Source organism: Phyllostomus discolor, chromosome 5 (assembly GCF_004126475.2).
Source record: "Phyllostomus discolor isolate MPI-MPIP mPhyDis1 chromosome 5, mPhyDis1.pri.v3, whole genome shotgun sequence".
In the NCBI taxonomy this organism is placed as follows: Eukaryota; Metazoa; Chordata; class Mammalia; order Chiroptera; family Phyllostomidae; genus Phyllostomus; species Phyllostomus discolor.
In genome coordinates, this window is record NC_040907.2 from 66,175,458 (window position 1) to 66,190,457 (window position 15,000).

Consider the following 15,000-nt stretch of genomic DNA (forward strand, 5'->3'; position numbering starts at 1 on the left):
AATGGCCATTTGAATTCACTTCAGAGCAATCCACTACTGCCAGACCAGAAGGTAAAAACCCCACAGTTACTAATAAGCTTCATTAGAGCAAGTTGGGCAGCTCATCCTTTTTGCACCAAGCAAGGGAGTTTTCCTGGGTGCTTGTGTTTTCGTATGACCTTTTCAAGAAATGTAGACTACTCATACCTACAGGGTTCAGAAATAGGAGACTTGATGACATTGTCAATCTCTTCTACAAGTTAAAAAAATCCTGAACTTTGTAGTTTCACTGATGTTCAGCGTAGGATTATATCACATGCAAAGTTGAACAAAGTAGAAGACTTCTGCATAACCAGCTTGCTAATCCCATTTGATAATTTTGATATTCAGAAACACAGCGGATGTGAAAAGGTTACTGTGGGAGGAAAATTAGAACATTAATGGTAGGAAAGCGAATCATCTTTGTCACGAGTGATTTTTCTGTATTAGTGACAGCGATCTGGACACAATTGTTTTAGAAAAGCAGTTTTACAAAACATTCTGTAATTCCAGAGGAGAGTAGTTTTGTTGATTGGTAGTCCTGTAAAATTTGAATTGCGTCATTACTTTAAAAACAAAGTTCTAGCTTTTTCCAGTCATTTTGGGCTACTGACAGCTCCATTAACGATTCTTGATCCAAAACTGGAAAGTTCTGGGAGCAGAGTTAGAAATGAGGAAATTGTACAAGCGTTCAAGTCATGTAGTATTAGAAGGCACTTCAGAGGGAAAATTGGTGATCAACAGTTGTCCAGTACCCCCAGTGCCGGATAGTTTTAGATCTATTTTAATCTCCTTAATAAGTCCTATAGCTATGCAAGTGAGTGCATTTTGATAACTGCTGTGCCTAATTTGTAACAATTACTGTCAACCTTCAGTTAAGAGACTGTTCATTCCACACTGGCCCAGAAAAGAGTGAAATGTATGACTCGTGCGCATAATTTTATTCACATCATATTTCATACTGATTATGTATTGATGACATTGATTCATTTACTCTTTACAGCGCCACTTGCATGGATATTAAATCTTATTGACCACAGATGAATTTTAATTTCAGATTGGTGATAGATTTTTCCATCAGCTCTGATAGTATGTTTGACTTTTTCATCATTAACCCAGGCAATCATACAGCACTGAGTTATTGCATTGAAACAAAAAGTGCACACTTCACTTGGTAATTCTTTATGGATTTACAATAGGAACTTCATTAATGTCTGTTGTAAGGATCACAAAAAAAACAATATTTATCTGCAAATAGGAATTTAGCAAGCTTGAAAAGTTTCAGGAAAAAATATTAGGCTTCTTTGTCTTCTCTAATGCATTGTTTTTAATGCCGTGTGCAGGGAAAATGACTAATATTTGTAAACTTTTCACTGTTTAAAATTGCACTGCCATATTCTAATCCTCATCATTTTCCCTTACTCAAGTTTATGGGATAATTTTAAATGTATTTTTCATTTCTTTACTAACTAAATGTTAATTACATTGCAATATGCGCACTTTATTTAATTTACTAACAGGGGAAGCTACATAGAATACCATTTAAGAATAGAAGTCAAATATTTTATTGCAAATTAACCAGTCACCATTGATGAGACATTTCACGTTGTTTTAAAAAATGCCCATACATATAAATACATACACATTTTTTATGGTTTGAATTGTAATGAAATGAATGTACGATGTAGTTGAAACAATGAATCGGTAACATAAATACATTGAGGTACCCATTTCAATTTGGAGGCAAAGCCATCACATGTAGTTACTACACTTGGTGTGGTGCAAAGAAAAATGACCTAGGAAAAATTATTTGATCTCTTCCCCACTCCTTCCAGTGTAAGAGGTTAGTTTTTCCCCAAATTCCCTTTTTAAGTTTGTTGTTGGTTTTATACCTTTTCTTTCCCTGACTCAGCAAAGTGTAAAAAGTGATTGTCCCAGCTCACCAACATGCATGGTGAGAATGGAGGGATGTGGAGACTGGATGGAAAATGTAGCCAAACTGAAGCACTGTGAATACAGGCAGCAGCCGTGTGGGCCAGAGACGGAGTGGAAAGGACACAGGAGACGTGTGAGCAGGGTGTCAGTTCCATCTTACTGATGCACGATGGCATATATTTCGAGGTGTTAGGGAGGAAGCAGAGGGATACTGGGAAAAAATCTAATTTTGTGTGTTTATGAGATGGCGTTGGATTGTGCCTTTCGTGTAAGTCTTCTGTTTTCCACACCTCACCCTGGGTGGTGAAAGGTAGGGTGTTCATTTTGGAATACAGGATATCCTAGGCAACGAGTAAGAACCTTCTAGTGTATATTTTCTTAATGTTGGAAGCCAAAAGAGACAGGTGGCCTTCAAAAATTAATAGCTCTTAAAAGGCATAAGGAAATACAACTTAAGGATATGTTCTTGTCAGATGTTGATGAGAAGCTGTGTTCAGGGGGTTATGTTAATTAAGAGCATTTCCCTGTTGGTATTAATGTCTTATGTTTTTGCCCTTGGTGCTCAGCTCACCCGAAGCACAGTCAGTTTGCAAGGTAGTTTTTGTAAATAAAGGTTTGGGGCAAGCTGAACGTGGTCCAGAGAGTTATTAATGAGAGGGCAAGGGGGAAGAGGTAATAAAAACACACTTCCTGGTGGAACGTAAACTGCTTTTTGGAACTGGAGAACGCTTTAAAATTATTTTAAAGCCTCTGGCGTTTCTTTTCTGGAGAAGATGAGATGAGGAGAAATGACAAATAGCTCCATTTTATTATTTTCTTTTCTCTTGTTCTCCATATTTTTGGTAGGGAAAATTGGACATTAATTTGGCTGCTTTCCTTCTGTTCGCAGAACCAATTACATTTTTAGTGCATGATGCAGAATAAATATACCCAGGCATCCTCTGGCTTAAAAGTAATGAGTTGATTATTTGTACATCCTTCTTTAAAGGCAGCTAATTGTATGGAAAGTATAGACCCCCCCCCCATCTGGTCCCTTCAAACTTTTATTCTGAAATTTGTTCTCATTGTCTGGGATGTGCAGTTTAGCTTCTTGTTCACTGGCTTTTGTATATTCTGAGAAAAAATAATTTTAAGCTTTTAAAATCATACATAGTCTCTTGACTGAAATCTCAGACCACTGGTGTTGAAGGATCTACAAAGGAAAATAGCCTCTGTCATTTAAAGGCTTGGCTGTCCTTAGGAGAGTATTGCCTTCTAGAGAATTATATAAATGCACACAAAGAATAGTTTTTTTTTTGTTGTGGTTTTTTTTTGGTAAGTTTGTGCCTGCTCTGGAATTTTTGCTTCCACTTGAGTGGTGGTTCCACTTAGAATTTTGTCTGCCTTTTAGTAAAATAAGAGATCATCACACTGCTGTCATTGGACGAAAATGTAGTAAGTGTCCTAGTTTACATACCACTCTGCAATTCCCCTGTAGTTACATAATTGGTGTTGTGTGTGTCCATCGTAGAGGACATTTGATGCTCATTTATTAAATATGCTCACTGGCTGCTGCCGCATCTTTGTTCTGGACAGACAAATTACCTTTCTCACACTGAGCTTCTACTCTGGGGAATTAAGCCTCCACCACTTTAATTAGCTTGGAAGTGGGGGGTTGCAGCTCCTAATAGACTTCAAGCTTTTAGTAAGTTAGGGAAAGAGTGAAACGAGAACTTCCTGGGAAGCTCAAAATGTCATTTAAAAGCCATAAAAATCTAATATATATTATTTCATTTTGGTAATTGCAAACAGATTGTATTTGACAACTATGTGGATTATCATTTTTAACTTAGACATTAAAATTAGACTTCCATTGAACTATATTCTTTAATTGATCATAAGCCATTCACACATGTTTGATTCATAGATTCAGAATATGTAATCTCAAGTGACAGCAGATGGGGAATACCAAGTGGAAAGTAGTAGCTATGTATACATGTGTGTACATGTGGTCACACACACATGCACACACTTACATGTACAGGTAACATTCTTCTTTGTCAGGAAGGACATGGGTGAATAGATGATGCATGGGGATATCAGAATAACCATGATAACTGCCAATATTTGCTTAGCTCTTATTAAGTGCCAGGTGCTGTTGAAAATGCTCCGTATATATTATGTGATCTTTATGACAGCCATGTTACCCTACTTTAAAGATGAGGAAACTGAGACACAGACAGGCTAAATAACTTGTCAAAGGTTTCACAGTTGATGAGCTTATTAACCCAAAACTTCTGGGGAGGGACATGGCTCCGAATGTGCTTTTGACATATGACTACCAGGCAAGATGTTCTAATTTATTCCTTACAGAAAGAAACTTGCTTTTAACAGAGTTAAGCAATTTATTGTAGAACTTTACACCAGGAACTTTCTGAAAGTCCATTCATTGTCTCATTTTCTTTGCTAGTAAAACTGCAGAAAACGTTATGCTTTAGTTCTTCACTGCCGGAGTAAGTAGCATAGAAAGCCTCCATCAAGTCACAGTTGGAAAGTAATCTAATAAAAGAAGATTAGTGAATGTAGAGAAGACAAAAGCAGTCATGTTTGAGTTTAATATCTCTCAAATTTAGCATTTTAGCTAAGATGCTCGTTTTTATTTCTTGCAGGTCTGCTAAAAGGTCAGAGTAATGCAGAATGCGTGCCTTCATCTCAGATTTTGTTCATCACAGGTGGATCCCATGTGTCTTCAGTAGACAAGTCACCTTTGTAGCTAGCACCAGTGCCAGCTCCATGCCATTGCACCTTCTTTAGTCTTGATTGCCCTTCCTGCATTTATTGGTGTATTAAAATGACTGAATATGAACATTAAGGACTCCATGAACCTGGGCTAATGGGAGACTGTAGAGAAAATGAAAAAAGATCCACCGGAGGACATCTTGGGGGTGGGGGGAGGGAGCTTGGGAGGAGGGAAATGACTAATGAAGCTAATTAAAAGAAGCATTCAAATCTGCTTTCTACCCTCATTAACAATTAGCAGGGCACTGGCCAGAGTTTGTACCCTGTGTTTTACCTTAACAACATTCTATTTGCTCTTTGTATATTTAAGTGTTGTAAGGAAATGTGTTTCAATCAAAACTGAACATGAGATAAAGGAAAGAGATGTGGCTTTTGTGATATTCTATCACAAACACTTTTATTGTATCTCTGTAAAATACAATGTATGTATATGCATGTAAGTGTTTTCGTCCTAATGTTGCTACTCCGAAGGCAAAGAAAAAGAACAAAAAATGGAAAAAATTTTGGAAAAAAATCAGGCTCATAGCAGCTACTGTGTAGAAATTTCCCCCTACTTCTAATTTGCTGAATGAAGAAAAAAAATCTTTTATTTGTGATATTTTCAGAGACATTTGCTCTAGTATGGTGTATTTAAATAATAAAAACTTAAAAGAAAAAATATTCGATGGAGTTTGGGTTTAAACACTGCTTTTTCTCTTCTGTATTTTGGGAAAATTTAGGCTTTCTGTTTGATACCAAGTTCACTCTAACTTTTAGGGGTCGAGGAGGGTGGTATGTGTATTTATTTAGCTCTGGGCCAATAAGGTATTCTTCAAATTACTTAACCATGCCGTTTTGGCAGGGGTACAAAGCAATGTTTCTAATGGAGTCCTTTTTATAAGTCCAGAATATTCTGTTAACAGCACATCATTACACTTCTATATCACAGTAAATCTTTTGTGTTTATATAAATATTTGTTTGATTCTTTAGCCGTTTCATTTTTTTCCCCCTCAGTAGGAAAGCTTTGGTTATTGATGAAAAGCATGTTAAAGAATGTGGTATAGCCATTTTGTTCTCTTACCAAGTTTATAGCTTTTGAAGGAAACAGCATTTCCAAACGATACCTGTTCATATTTTGAAGTTGCGTAAGTTGTTAGGGACCCAGTGCTCTCTTACGGTAGTGTTCAGTGGGTGAAGCAGCCATTTCCTGGTGAGCTTTTAGACTCCTGTGGTCTGCTGTATGATTTGTTTATTTTGTTTTGCTCTTACACTCCTCCACAGGCTCTGCCTTTCCATATGTTTGGAGAAGGGTTTGGAATTCATTTAATAGTGGTGTTGAGATGTGTAGTTGCTAGTTCTAGGCAGTAGAGCATCCCCAACAGCTTCTGCGTTGCTTGCAGCAGTGGCCCGAGGAAAGCACGTGTAGGCCACAGACTCAGTGAGTCCACAGCCAGTGCTAGGAGGAGGAAACCAGAGAGGCTGCACTGCCAGGTTCATAATATGTGAGCAAATCTCAACTACAACTTCTATCACAGGTTAATAAAACCAGCTGTGTTTTAATGCTACTTCTAATTTTCTTCCTAAAAATGTCATGTGTTATATTTTCTCTTGTTCTAGAAGAACTCCTGAGGCTTGGGCGTTGGTGTGCGCGTGTGCACTCTCTTGCTCTCTCTCTCTCTCTCTCTCTCTCTCTCCCCTCTCACAGGAATAGGTTACACAGAGAGTTCGAACTTGGCACATCTCAACTAGCAGTCAGCTTCTCTTTCAGATCTGTGCTTACTGTCTGCTTTCAGATTCCAAGCCAGGAGGAGAAATTACTTGCTCAAACAGTAATCCTCCTGCAGGAGAATTTAAGGCAGAGAGATAAATGAATAATTTTATTAGAGCTTTATAAAAAAATGCAAGAAAAAAAATCACATAAATAACAGTATCTGTTTGAGTTAGATCCTTAGGGAATTTCTGGGAACTAGTACTGGCTCTTAATTTTTTTCATTTAGGATATTTTAAGGCTACGCAGACTCTTCAGGATACAAAAGGGGAAATGTTAATAAGAATGCAAATGTCTGCTATATTCTTTTTGGCATAAGTACTTAGGTCCCATATAGTGTAGCTAATAATTTTTAGTAAGTAATACAGTGTGGCATTTAGTGATGCGGAGGGCTAAGGTCATTAAAGGCTTTAAATGAACTATTATATGGCTGGTTCCTGAAGCCATATAAATAAGAGCTGCGTATTTAATAATGAGCTTCTAAAAGCATTTCTTAAGTTGCAGACCTATAAGATTACAAATGTCACTCATGTTAGTATAATCCACATGCAAGTGATGAAGCCTTCTCTTTGATGTGCTAAATTGGAGAAGGACTAATGGAGCTATGAATATACAATAGAACATATTTAAGTAGTAGTCTTGCTTTAGGTAAAACACTTTCTTGAAACCAGAGGCATTTCAAACAATAAAACCCAGCTCTAATGGGGATGCTCTGTGTGGATAGAAAGCCACTAAAAACACTCAGGTTTATTCTGATGCGAACAGTGATTATGTCCCTTCCCCAACCCCAACATTGCTTAGAGAAAAAAAAAATTCCCCCAGCTTGTTCACCTTTCATTATTGCATTTGTGATGTCAGTGAGATGTACTCTGTTCTTTTGAAAGGACTTATTTAATATTACCCACGTCATAGGGCAAGATGGCCCCCAGTCCTTATAAGCAAGCGCAATTAAAAATAAAAGCAAATGCTGCTGAGCCCTGCTGAACTGACTTAAAAAATGTTTATGATATGTGTAAATGTCTCAATTATGCACACTGTCACTGTTGCTAATGAAACAGTTTTGTAAAAAGATTGTCCTTTGAAAGGGTTTAATGTTTTTTACCTGCCTGGTTAAATTTACACACCCCAAAAGGCAGGCAGCCTGAGAGAAAGCCTTTCCAAACCAAACCGTTCGCCACAAGAAACTGTTTCCAGCTCTTCATGATTTATTAGGAAATAGTTTAACACAGACTGTAGAGTCTTATAAAATACAAAATGAGAAAGCTGTCATACCAAAATGAAGCCTGTGACGTTGTCATTCTTTTAACTATTTAAATTCCTTCGCCCTTATTAACGTGGATATTTCAAACAACTAAATCATCTAAAATGAAGCTCTTGGATGGCTTTAAATGTCAGTATGGTAAGATTCTAATGTGCACTGCTATTTACATAAAATATTTCTTAGGGCCAATAAATCATATAACAGTGAATACAAGAGCTATAGATCAAGAAACCTGTGAAGAGTTTCCATGTAGCCTAAATAATTGTATATAGATTGAGAAGTGATTTTTTCTGACTACTCCCTCACTGGGGTATTATGTCCTGGGCACTTGCACACCTATGGCTCAGTTTGAGGGCCTGTTGGAAACTGACCATTTACAAGTTGACATGACTTTTCGCTTTGTACTAAGACTCACCTATTGTCAGTCCAGCCAAGTCACAGAAATGCTTATTGCAGTTAAATAGCAATTTGTTTCCATGAAACTGCAATTAAAGTATTACTGAGCAGCCATTTTAGATTGGCAAGGCTCTGAATGCATGTTAAACAGCCAGCAACTCCCACTTGCGAGTCTGAGATCTGACTTGCAGCAAAATGTAGCACATTCGCCCATGTTGGGTATCTAGTTAAGAGGCATTTGTAGCCCTGTGCTCCCATCGTGAACATGCTGAGAGCAATGACAAGTCAGGGCTGATTTTTGGAAGGTGAACTTGCAACTTACCTCAAGTGAACGCTATTTTCAGTCTCACGAGAAGTACTTGACCTTCGTAGGTATGTGCACGTTTCCTAGAGGGAGTGTTTTCAAGTTCAGATTGATTCTGCTGAGAATGGACTGCAACTCAGAGGCCTTGAGCCAATCATGTGCTGCAGGTCCTGACTTGCTACAGCTGTGTAAACAGGGCTATTCTATCTCCTAAATCACAACTAATAAAGCATAGGATGAAAATCAATGGATTCTGTTATAAGTTCTTTGAATGACACAGGAAAAGTTGTCTAATGACTGTTGGAATGGACAAGCCTGCGTTGAGCCACCAAAATACCTATTTTAATTGTCTCTCCCCTCAACAGGGCAGGACAGCCTTTCTTGCATATTAGCCTCACCACAACTAGATCAAAACCTGCTGGGGAAAGAAAGGTTCTGAACTGAATTCTTCCTGCAGATCTGAGGTTCAGGATTTGTTGAGTGGAAAAGGTGAAGTGCAAAGATTTTATTGAAAACGCGAAACATTGATGTAAGATCCTGAGAGAGGAAAGGCTTTCAGAGGTGGTGTTTTCAAACGCAATTAGCACTGAATTCTAACCAGCTTGGAAACAGTCATTACCTCAGGAGAACAAGAGGGATTTCACCTTCCTTCTGACTAGAAAGTTCCCCCACCTTGAATCAAAAGGTTTATGTCCTCAACTTTCTCAAAAACAATCTTCACATACAGTGCATCTAGTTGTGGGTTTTCACCTGTGTTTGCGCTATAATTTTTTAAAAGATGAAAACAGAGTTTCTTTCTAAATTAATATTTTCACTTTTGATGAATGTTTTTGGGAACTGTAAAGAACAAGTCTGAAGACACTGAATTTACAAATGAAGATTCCTAAAAACTGGAAAGAAAACTGCTTGCTTTGGCTGCAACTGTGGAACTTTATTTAAATGAGGTTTGGTAGAAGTGGGTATGTCTTAAATTTTGCATATCTATTTAAGGCCTTTGATTCAGCTTCTATTATCAATCATGGGACTTATACTTTCTATAAGCCTCACATCTTTAAATATAATGTTTAATAACTTGTTCTAGGAGTTTTGCAATGCTTTGCAAGTGTATTTATATGTGAACATTTACAGTTAACAAGTTCATACACATGTTACCTCACTGAGTCCTCACAATAATTCTCTTAATTATTATTTTTAGTTTTCCAGATGAGGTCACTAAAGTTCATGCAGTTGACTTAGTAAGCGGGGCCAGGTTAAGAGTGAGGTGAAGGGCTACTCTGTGGGTGTAAAATGGAAGGGGATCCCCAAAAATAAGATAATGTTTTAATGGGATATTTTTTAAAAATAACAAAATCAATGCAAAAACATCCATGGGGAACAAAATATTACAATTTAAATCAAGGCAGGGCCTGTCATCCTTTTCTTCCATTTGGGCTCAGGCTCCAGCCCCGCTGGGTACTGCTGTGGAAGCCCGCCCTGTGCTGGAACTGCACTCTGCACCCCGGCACCGTGGGCGTGTCAGTGGACTTGCCTCATGAGTTGTTAGACTGCAGTGAGCATATACTTTATTCCATGAGCTGTAACTTGTTTTTTTCCTTCCCTTAAAAACCTAATTATTGCATTTCATCTTTATCCAACCTGGAATGCCAACTCTCTTAGACTGCCTGCCTATCTTAGCCTTGCTCCACAAGAAATTTCTTCTGAGTTTTGACAAATCTCAACTACTTCATGATGAGTAATTAAATATAATTGATAATGACTCTGCCCACAAGTTGTTGCTGAAAAAAAAGAGCAAGACTTTAGTAATCATAGTTCAGAAAGCAAAATGGATAAATATATCCCATACAAAGTAATAAAGGGTGTGTTTAAAATGTTTGAATGAGCTGTGGCCAGAATCTGCAGGTAAAATATGGTGAATTTGATTCTACAGAAGTAACGTATACTTTTTTTTGAAGTGTGAAAGAAGTAAAATACACAATTTTTATAGAAAAATTTTTATATGTTCTAACAGACATACCATGGGAGAACTAATGTATTATTTTAAAATGGGAGAGCACTAAAATGCTCAAGTGGAACAGATTATACCTTTAATCACATCCAACATGATTCTAAGCTGATTTTCAAAATTTTGTTGGCTGTACTTACTATTTTCTCATTTCAGTTTTTACTGTGGGCCAAGTGAAGGTGTAGCTGTAATTGTTAGAGTCCAAAAAGATACCAAATTTGTAAATAAATTGCTTTAACACACCATTCAATCCAAGCTGCCTTTGTTACAAAGAGAAAGATAGTTAAGGAAACATTTCTACTCAACTGAATAAAACATTGTTTTAATGTTCATATAAAGGTTAGGCAAAAAATGACTTTTTTCCTTGGCTTGTATTCTTGACCACATTGGGTTTTGGAACTGAAGTACTAGTCATCAAAGCCCGTAATGCCTGTTCATTGTTTCATGGAATATCTCAGCCCAGTGACTCTGCAGACGATGTTTTAATCTTCTGTTCTGCTGTGTACAAAATGAGACTTAAGTTAGCCAATATATGTTTTTTTTCCAGCCTGAAGATAAAATTACCCTCCTCACTGAATACCAGTATATATACACATCTTCTTCAAGTTGTAAGCAGCTAGAAAATATGCATGGATCAATCAACACACTATGAGATTCAAAACTGCACAATATTGATTATAATGAAGGAGATGCTCTGTGTGGGTTGTGTATATAATGTGACCTCAGCTCATAAGGTCAGCAAGTTAAGTCTGGTGCATCAGTGAAGGGTAGGCAGGCTGCAAGACCCATGAGCTCAGCTTCTTGGTTACACTACTCTAGGGTATGACCGAAAACCACCACCCACTCTAGTTTTTCAGCAAATGCCATCTACACCCAGAGCCGCACAACCAGTACAGATAGCCACCTGAACAGTGTTTATCAAGATTGTTTTGGTGGGTGTAGCGGGTGGGAATAGATGTTTGTGGAATTTATAACACAATATTTTCTCTGAAAAATTCTAAGCGATGGAGAAATTTCTATCGTGAGAACAAGGGAGTAGGGAGAATGGAAGGAACAATTGCCTGAATGAATTGCTCTTCTAGGAAGGATTGAAGGGCTGGAGTCTTTTGTTGCAGATTGGTAAGAAAGCTGTGGGCTCCCCAAACACCCTGGCCACACACCCCATGTACATGGTATTGTCTTACTTCACTCCTGTCAACAAGACCCTCTGCCCAGCCCGCACAGGATGCTGTTGCACATGGTAAAGCTCAAGCTGTGCTTTTGTGTACTGCAAGGCTGTGACATCGGGGGTTTCAGACATTTGCAGTGTTGGCGGTTTTCAAAAGTTGATATGATCCAGCATTTGGTGACACTTCACAGGTGTGTCAAGGAGAGTGGAGTTGAATTGAAAATTGCAACAGAGGAAAAGCAGACTCCAGTGTTCTGGAAATTTGGGGTGCCGCTGTGGAAGCATTGCCTCTGGCTTGTTAAGGCCACAGCCACTGGAAATCTATCTAGCCCTTTTCTGAGAGTGCAGTGGAGGCAGCAGGGCAGGAAGATGTGGAGAGGGCAGGCTCGTTTTCTGATTAGATACTGAGGGAATCTAGGGTATAAACAGGCTTGATTTTCAATAGACACGCAGTCTTAAATGGATTTCTGATACTGAGGCTTTTATCTAGGTCTTTCTTCATGGGATGGGTATAATTCACAAAACTCCATCAATTAACTTATGCTGTAAAAAGGTGTGTGTGTGTGTTCTTTAACCCTCTTTAAGTAGTCAAACATGTTATAAAATTAGAGAAGGAAAAAAGATTCCGGCTGGCTTTGGAGTGCTGGAATTCAGTTTTTACTGTGGGCCAAGCGAAGGTGTAGCTGTAATATTTTTCTCCCTGAGCTGTATTTTATGTTTTTTTAGTTCAGAAGTTGATTTTCAACAGGCTCACCAAAGGCTTCTGCCTCTGTAATCCCCTTGTTTTGCATGCAGATGGCATGTTAATGAACTCATTACTGTGCATTTTATCCTTCTCTGGACAGATTTGTGACATTATTTTTCAAAACAAAACAGGGTTCGGCGGTTGGTTGGGCCTGATGAGAATTGGGTGACTAAGTTAAAAAACTATTTTCTGAAACATTACTAACCTGCTCAGGGTTGCTGCTTAAACATCCTATAAAACTATCCCTACACTCTCCATTACCCCCAAAAGGTGCTTTGACTTCCCTGCATCCCTAAAGGCTTTTAACACATCCCTGGAAGTGTGCCTTCCAGGAAGTGCACGGTCCAATTCCATTCTCAGTCTAGGTGATTCTGGGCTTTCTTTTTGAGTCCTTGGGCATCTATGGGCATCTTGTGTATCTGTGTAACCTTTTTTAGATCAGATTTCTGTGCCAACCAAGGGAGAGAAAGTATTCACGATTGCCTTAAAGGAAATGCTATGCAAATTAATTATAGCACATTTACCTGAATTCTGTGCTTTATGCTTTTTAGGATGAAGGTATCCATGCTTCCGCACCCTGCCCCCTTTTATTTTAAAGCATGCAGTAAAGCACATATTGCACTGTAATGTGGAATAAGCACCAACCTGGGAGTCAGGAAATACTTGGAATTTAATTCTAGTCTTGAAGGGAAGTCAAATGGACTCTATGGTTAAATTTGTCTTTCTAATTGTAGTCATGGTCTAATCATTTAATTTCACTATCTCGTTTTGCTCATCTTTTAAATAGGAATTTACTAATAGCAGTTATATTTGCCAGTACACTCAATGTATTCACCAGAAGGTAAAAAGGGCTTTTATATTCTCAAAATGTTACTCTTTTGGACTGTAAACACTGAAACAATGGAAAATGTAGTAACTTCTCTCATTTACGAATGAATTATAAGGTCTTCAATTTACTTTGTAAATTATGATAGGTAAGGGATAATGTTAGATTAACCCCAAACAATGGATAACACTCAGATAATTTTATTTTTGGTTTAGAGTGTAGTATATATACTTGAGATGTCTATATATTTTTTGTACTTTTAGGTTCACAACAAAATTGAGAGGAAGGTACAGAGATTTCCCATATGCCCCCTTCCCCAACACGTAGCCTACCCCATTATTAAATGTGCCCCCAAAGTGGTACATTTGTTACAACTGATGAACCTACATTGACAAATCATAATCACTTAGAGTCTATACTTTTCATTGGGGTTCAGTCTTGGTGTTGTACAGTCTATGGGTTTGGATAAATGTGTAGCACATACCTGTGATGATGGTATCTTACTGAGTGTTTTCACCACCCTAAAAATCCTCTGTGCTCTGCCTATTTATCCCTCCCCCACCCCACAAACCCTGGCAAGTGCTGATCTTTTTATTGTTTCCAGAATGCCATATAGTTGGAATCATACAGTATGTAGCCTTTGTAGACTGGCTTCTCACACTTTGTAATATGCGTTTAAGGTTCTGCTATGTCTTTTCCTGGCTTGATAGCTTCTCACTTCTGTTTAGCACTGAATAATATTCCATTGTCTTGATGTACCACAGTTTCTCCATTCACCTACTGAAGGACATCTTGGTTGTTTCCAAGTTTTGGCAATTATGAGTGAAGCTACTATAATCGTCCATGCACAAGTTTTTGTGTGGACATAAATGTTCAATTATGTAACTTTTGGAAGCAAGGTAATGATGCTTTTGTTAGGCGAATGTCAGACAAAATTTGCAATTTTATAATCTCAGACCACATGGTGGTAGAAGGTAGCTCAGAAAAGAAATGACCATTTATTAAATAATGATATGAAGCATGAATTTTCTTCTTGTTATCCCCAGCATATAACTTTGAAGATGTTGGTACTCCTACATTTGCAGATGAGGGAGCAGGGAGTTAGAGAGGTTAAATAATATGCTCACGGCCACACAGCTAATTATTTGAAAAAGCTGAATCTGATTCCAGTGCCCGTGGTCTCCTGTAGTGAAAAGCATGTTGGGATTAAAGCTTTACCACAGCTAATCCCCTGGTTGGCTATTCTGTCATCAGATAATGGAGCTGATACTATATGTTTAAAACCTTAGCAAACTTGTGAATATTAAACATGTTTGATTACCTTGGAAGGAGACATTGATCCAGGCATTGTTTACATATGAAAACAGTCACAGTACCCTATTGACTATACACTCTCCTTTGAAGGATAATGGCATTTACTTCCATTTGATGGTTCTCCGAGGAAGGACGATGAGTTATTATTTAACGTTTGTCTAGTCATTGAATGAGAGCTCAGAACTTTCCATGCAGTAATAACTCGTTCAGTTCTCACAAGAAACCTATAAAATCATTGTATGAGTCCATTTCACACATGTGGAAACCAAGACTTAGGTTGGGTGACTTGCCTTGAATGTGTTTGGTACTGGTATATGCAGCTGACAACTGCAGCCGGGTCTGTCTGAAGTATGCCATTACGTGCCAGGTATTGTACCTCGTTCAACTTTTGTGATCTCCCCATTGGAGCGGGTAGCATTATTGCCCTTTTACAGGAGAAGAAGTGGAGGCTCTGAGTTTGCATGGTGTGCCAACACATAGGTCTGCCTGGTGTGAAAGCCCGTGT

General features: G+C 38.1%; 1 protein-coding gene across 2 annotated transcripts in view; it reads left to right on the plus strand.

Moving 5' to 3' along the window:
* LMO4 (LIM domain only 4) overlaps positions 1-5,391 on the plus strand; it is a 17,074-nt gene extending 11,683 nt beyond the window's left edge. For both annotated transcript variants that reach the window (XM_028511184.2, XM_028511185.2), the window contains exons 4-5: positions 1-51; positions 4,602-5,391. The exon at positions 1-51 is cut by the window's left edge and continues 105 nt beyond it. In XM_028511184.2, coding sequence (XP_028366985.1) covers positions 1-51; positions 4,602-4,610 — 60 coding nt within the window. In that variant the 3' untranslated portion in view covers positions 4,611-5,391. The remainder of the gene's footprint in view (positions 52-4,601) is intronic.
* The last annotated feature ends 9,609 nt before the right edge of the window (positions 5,392-15,000 follow it).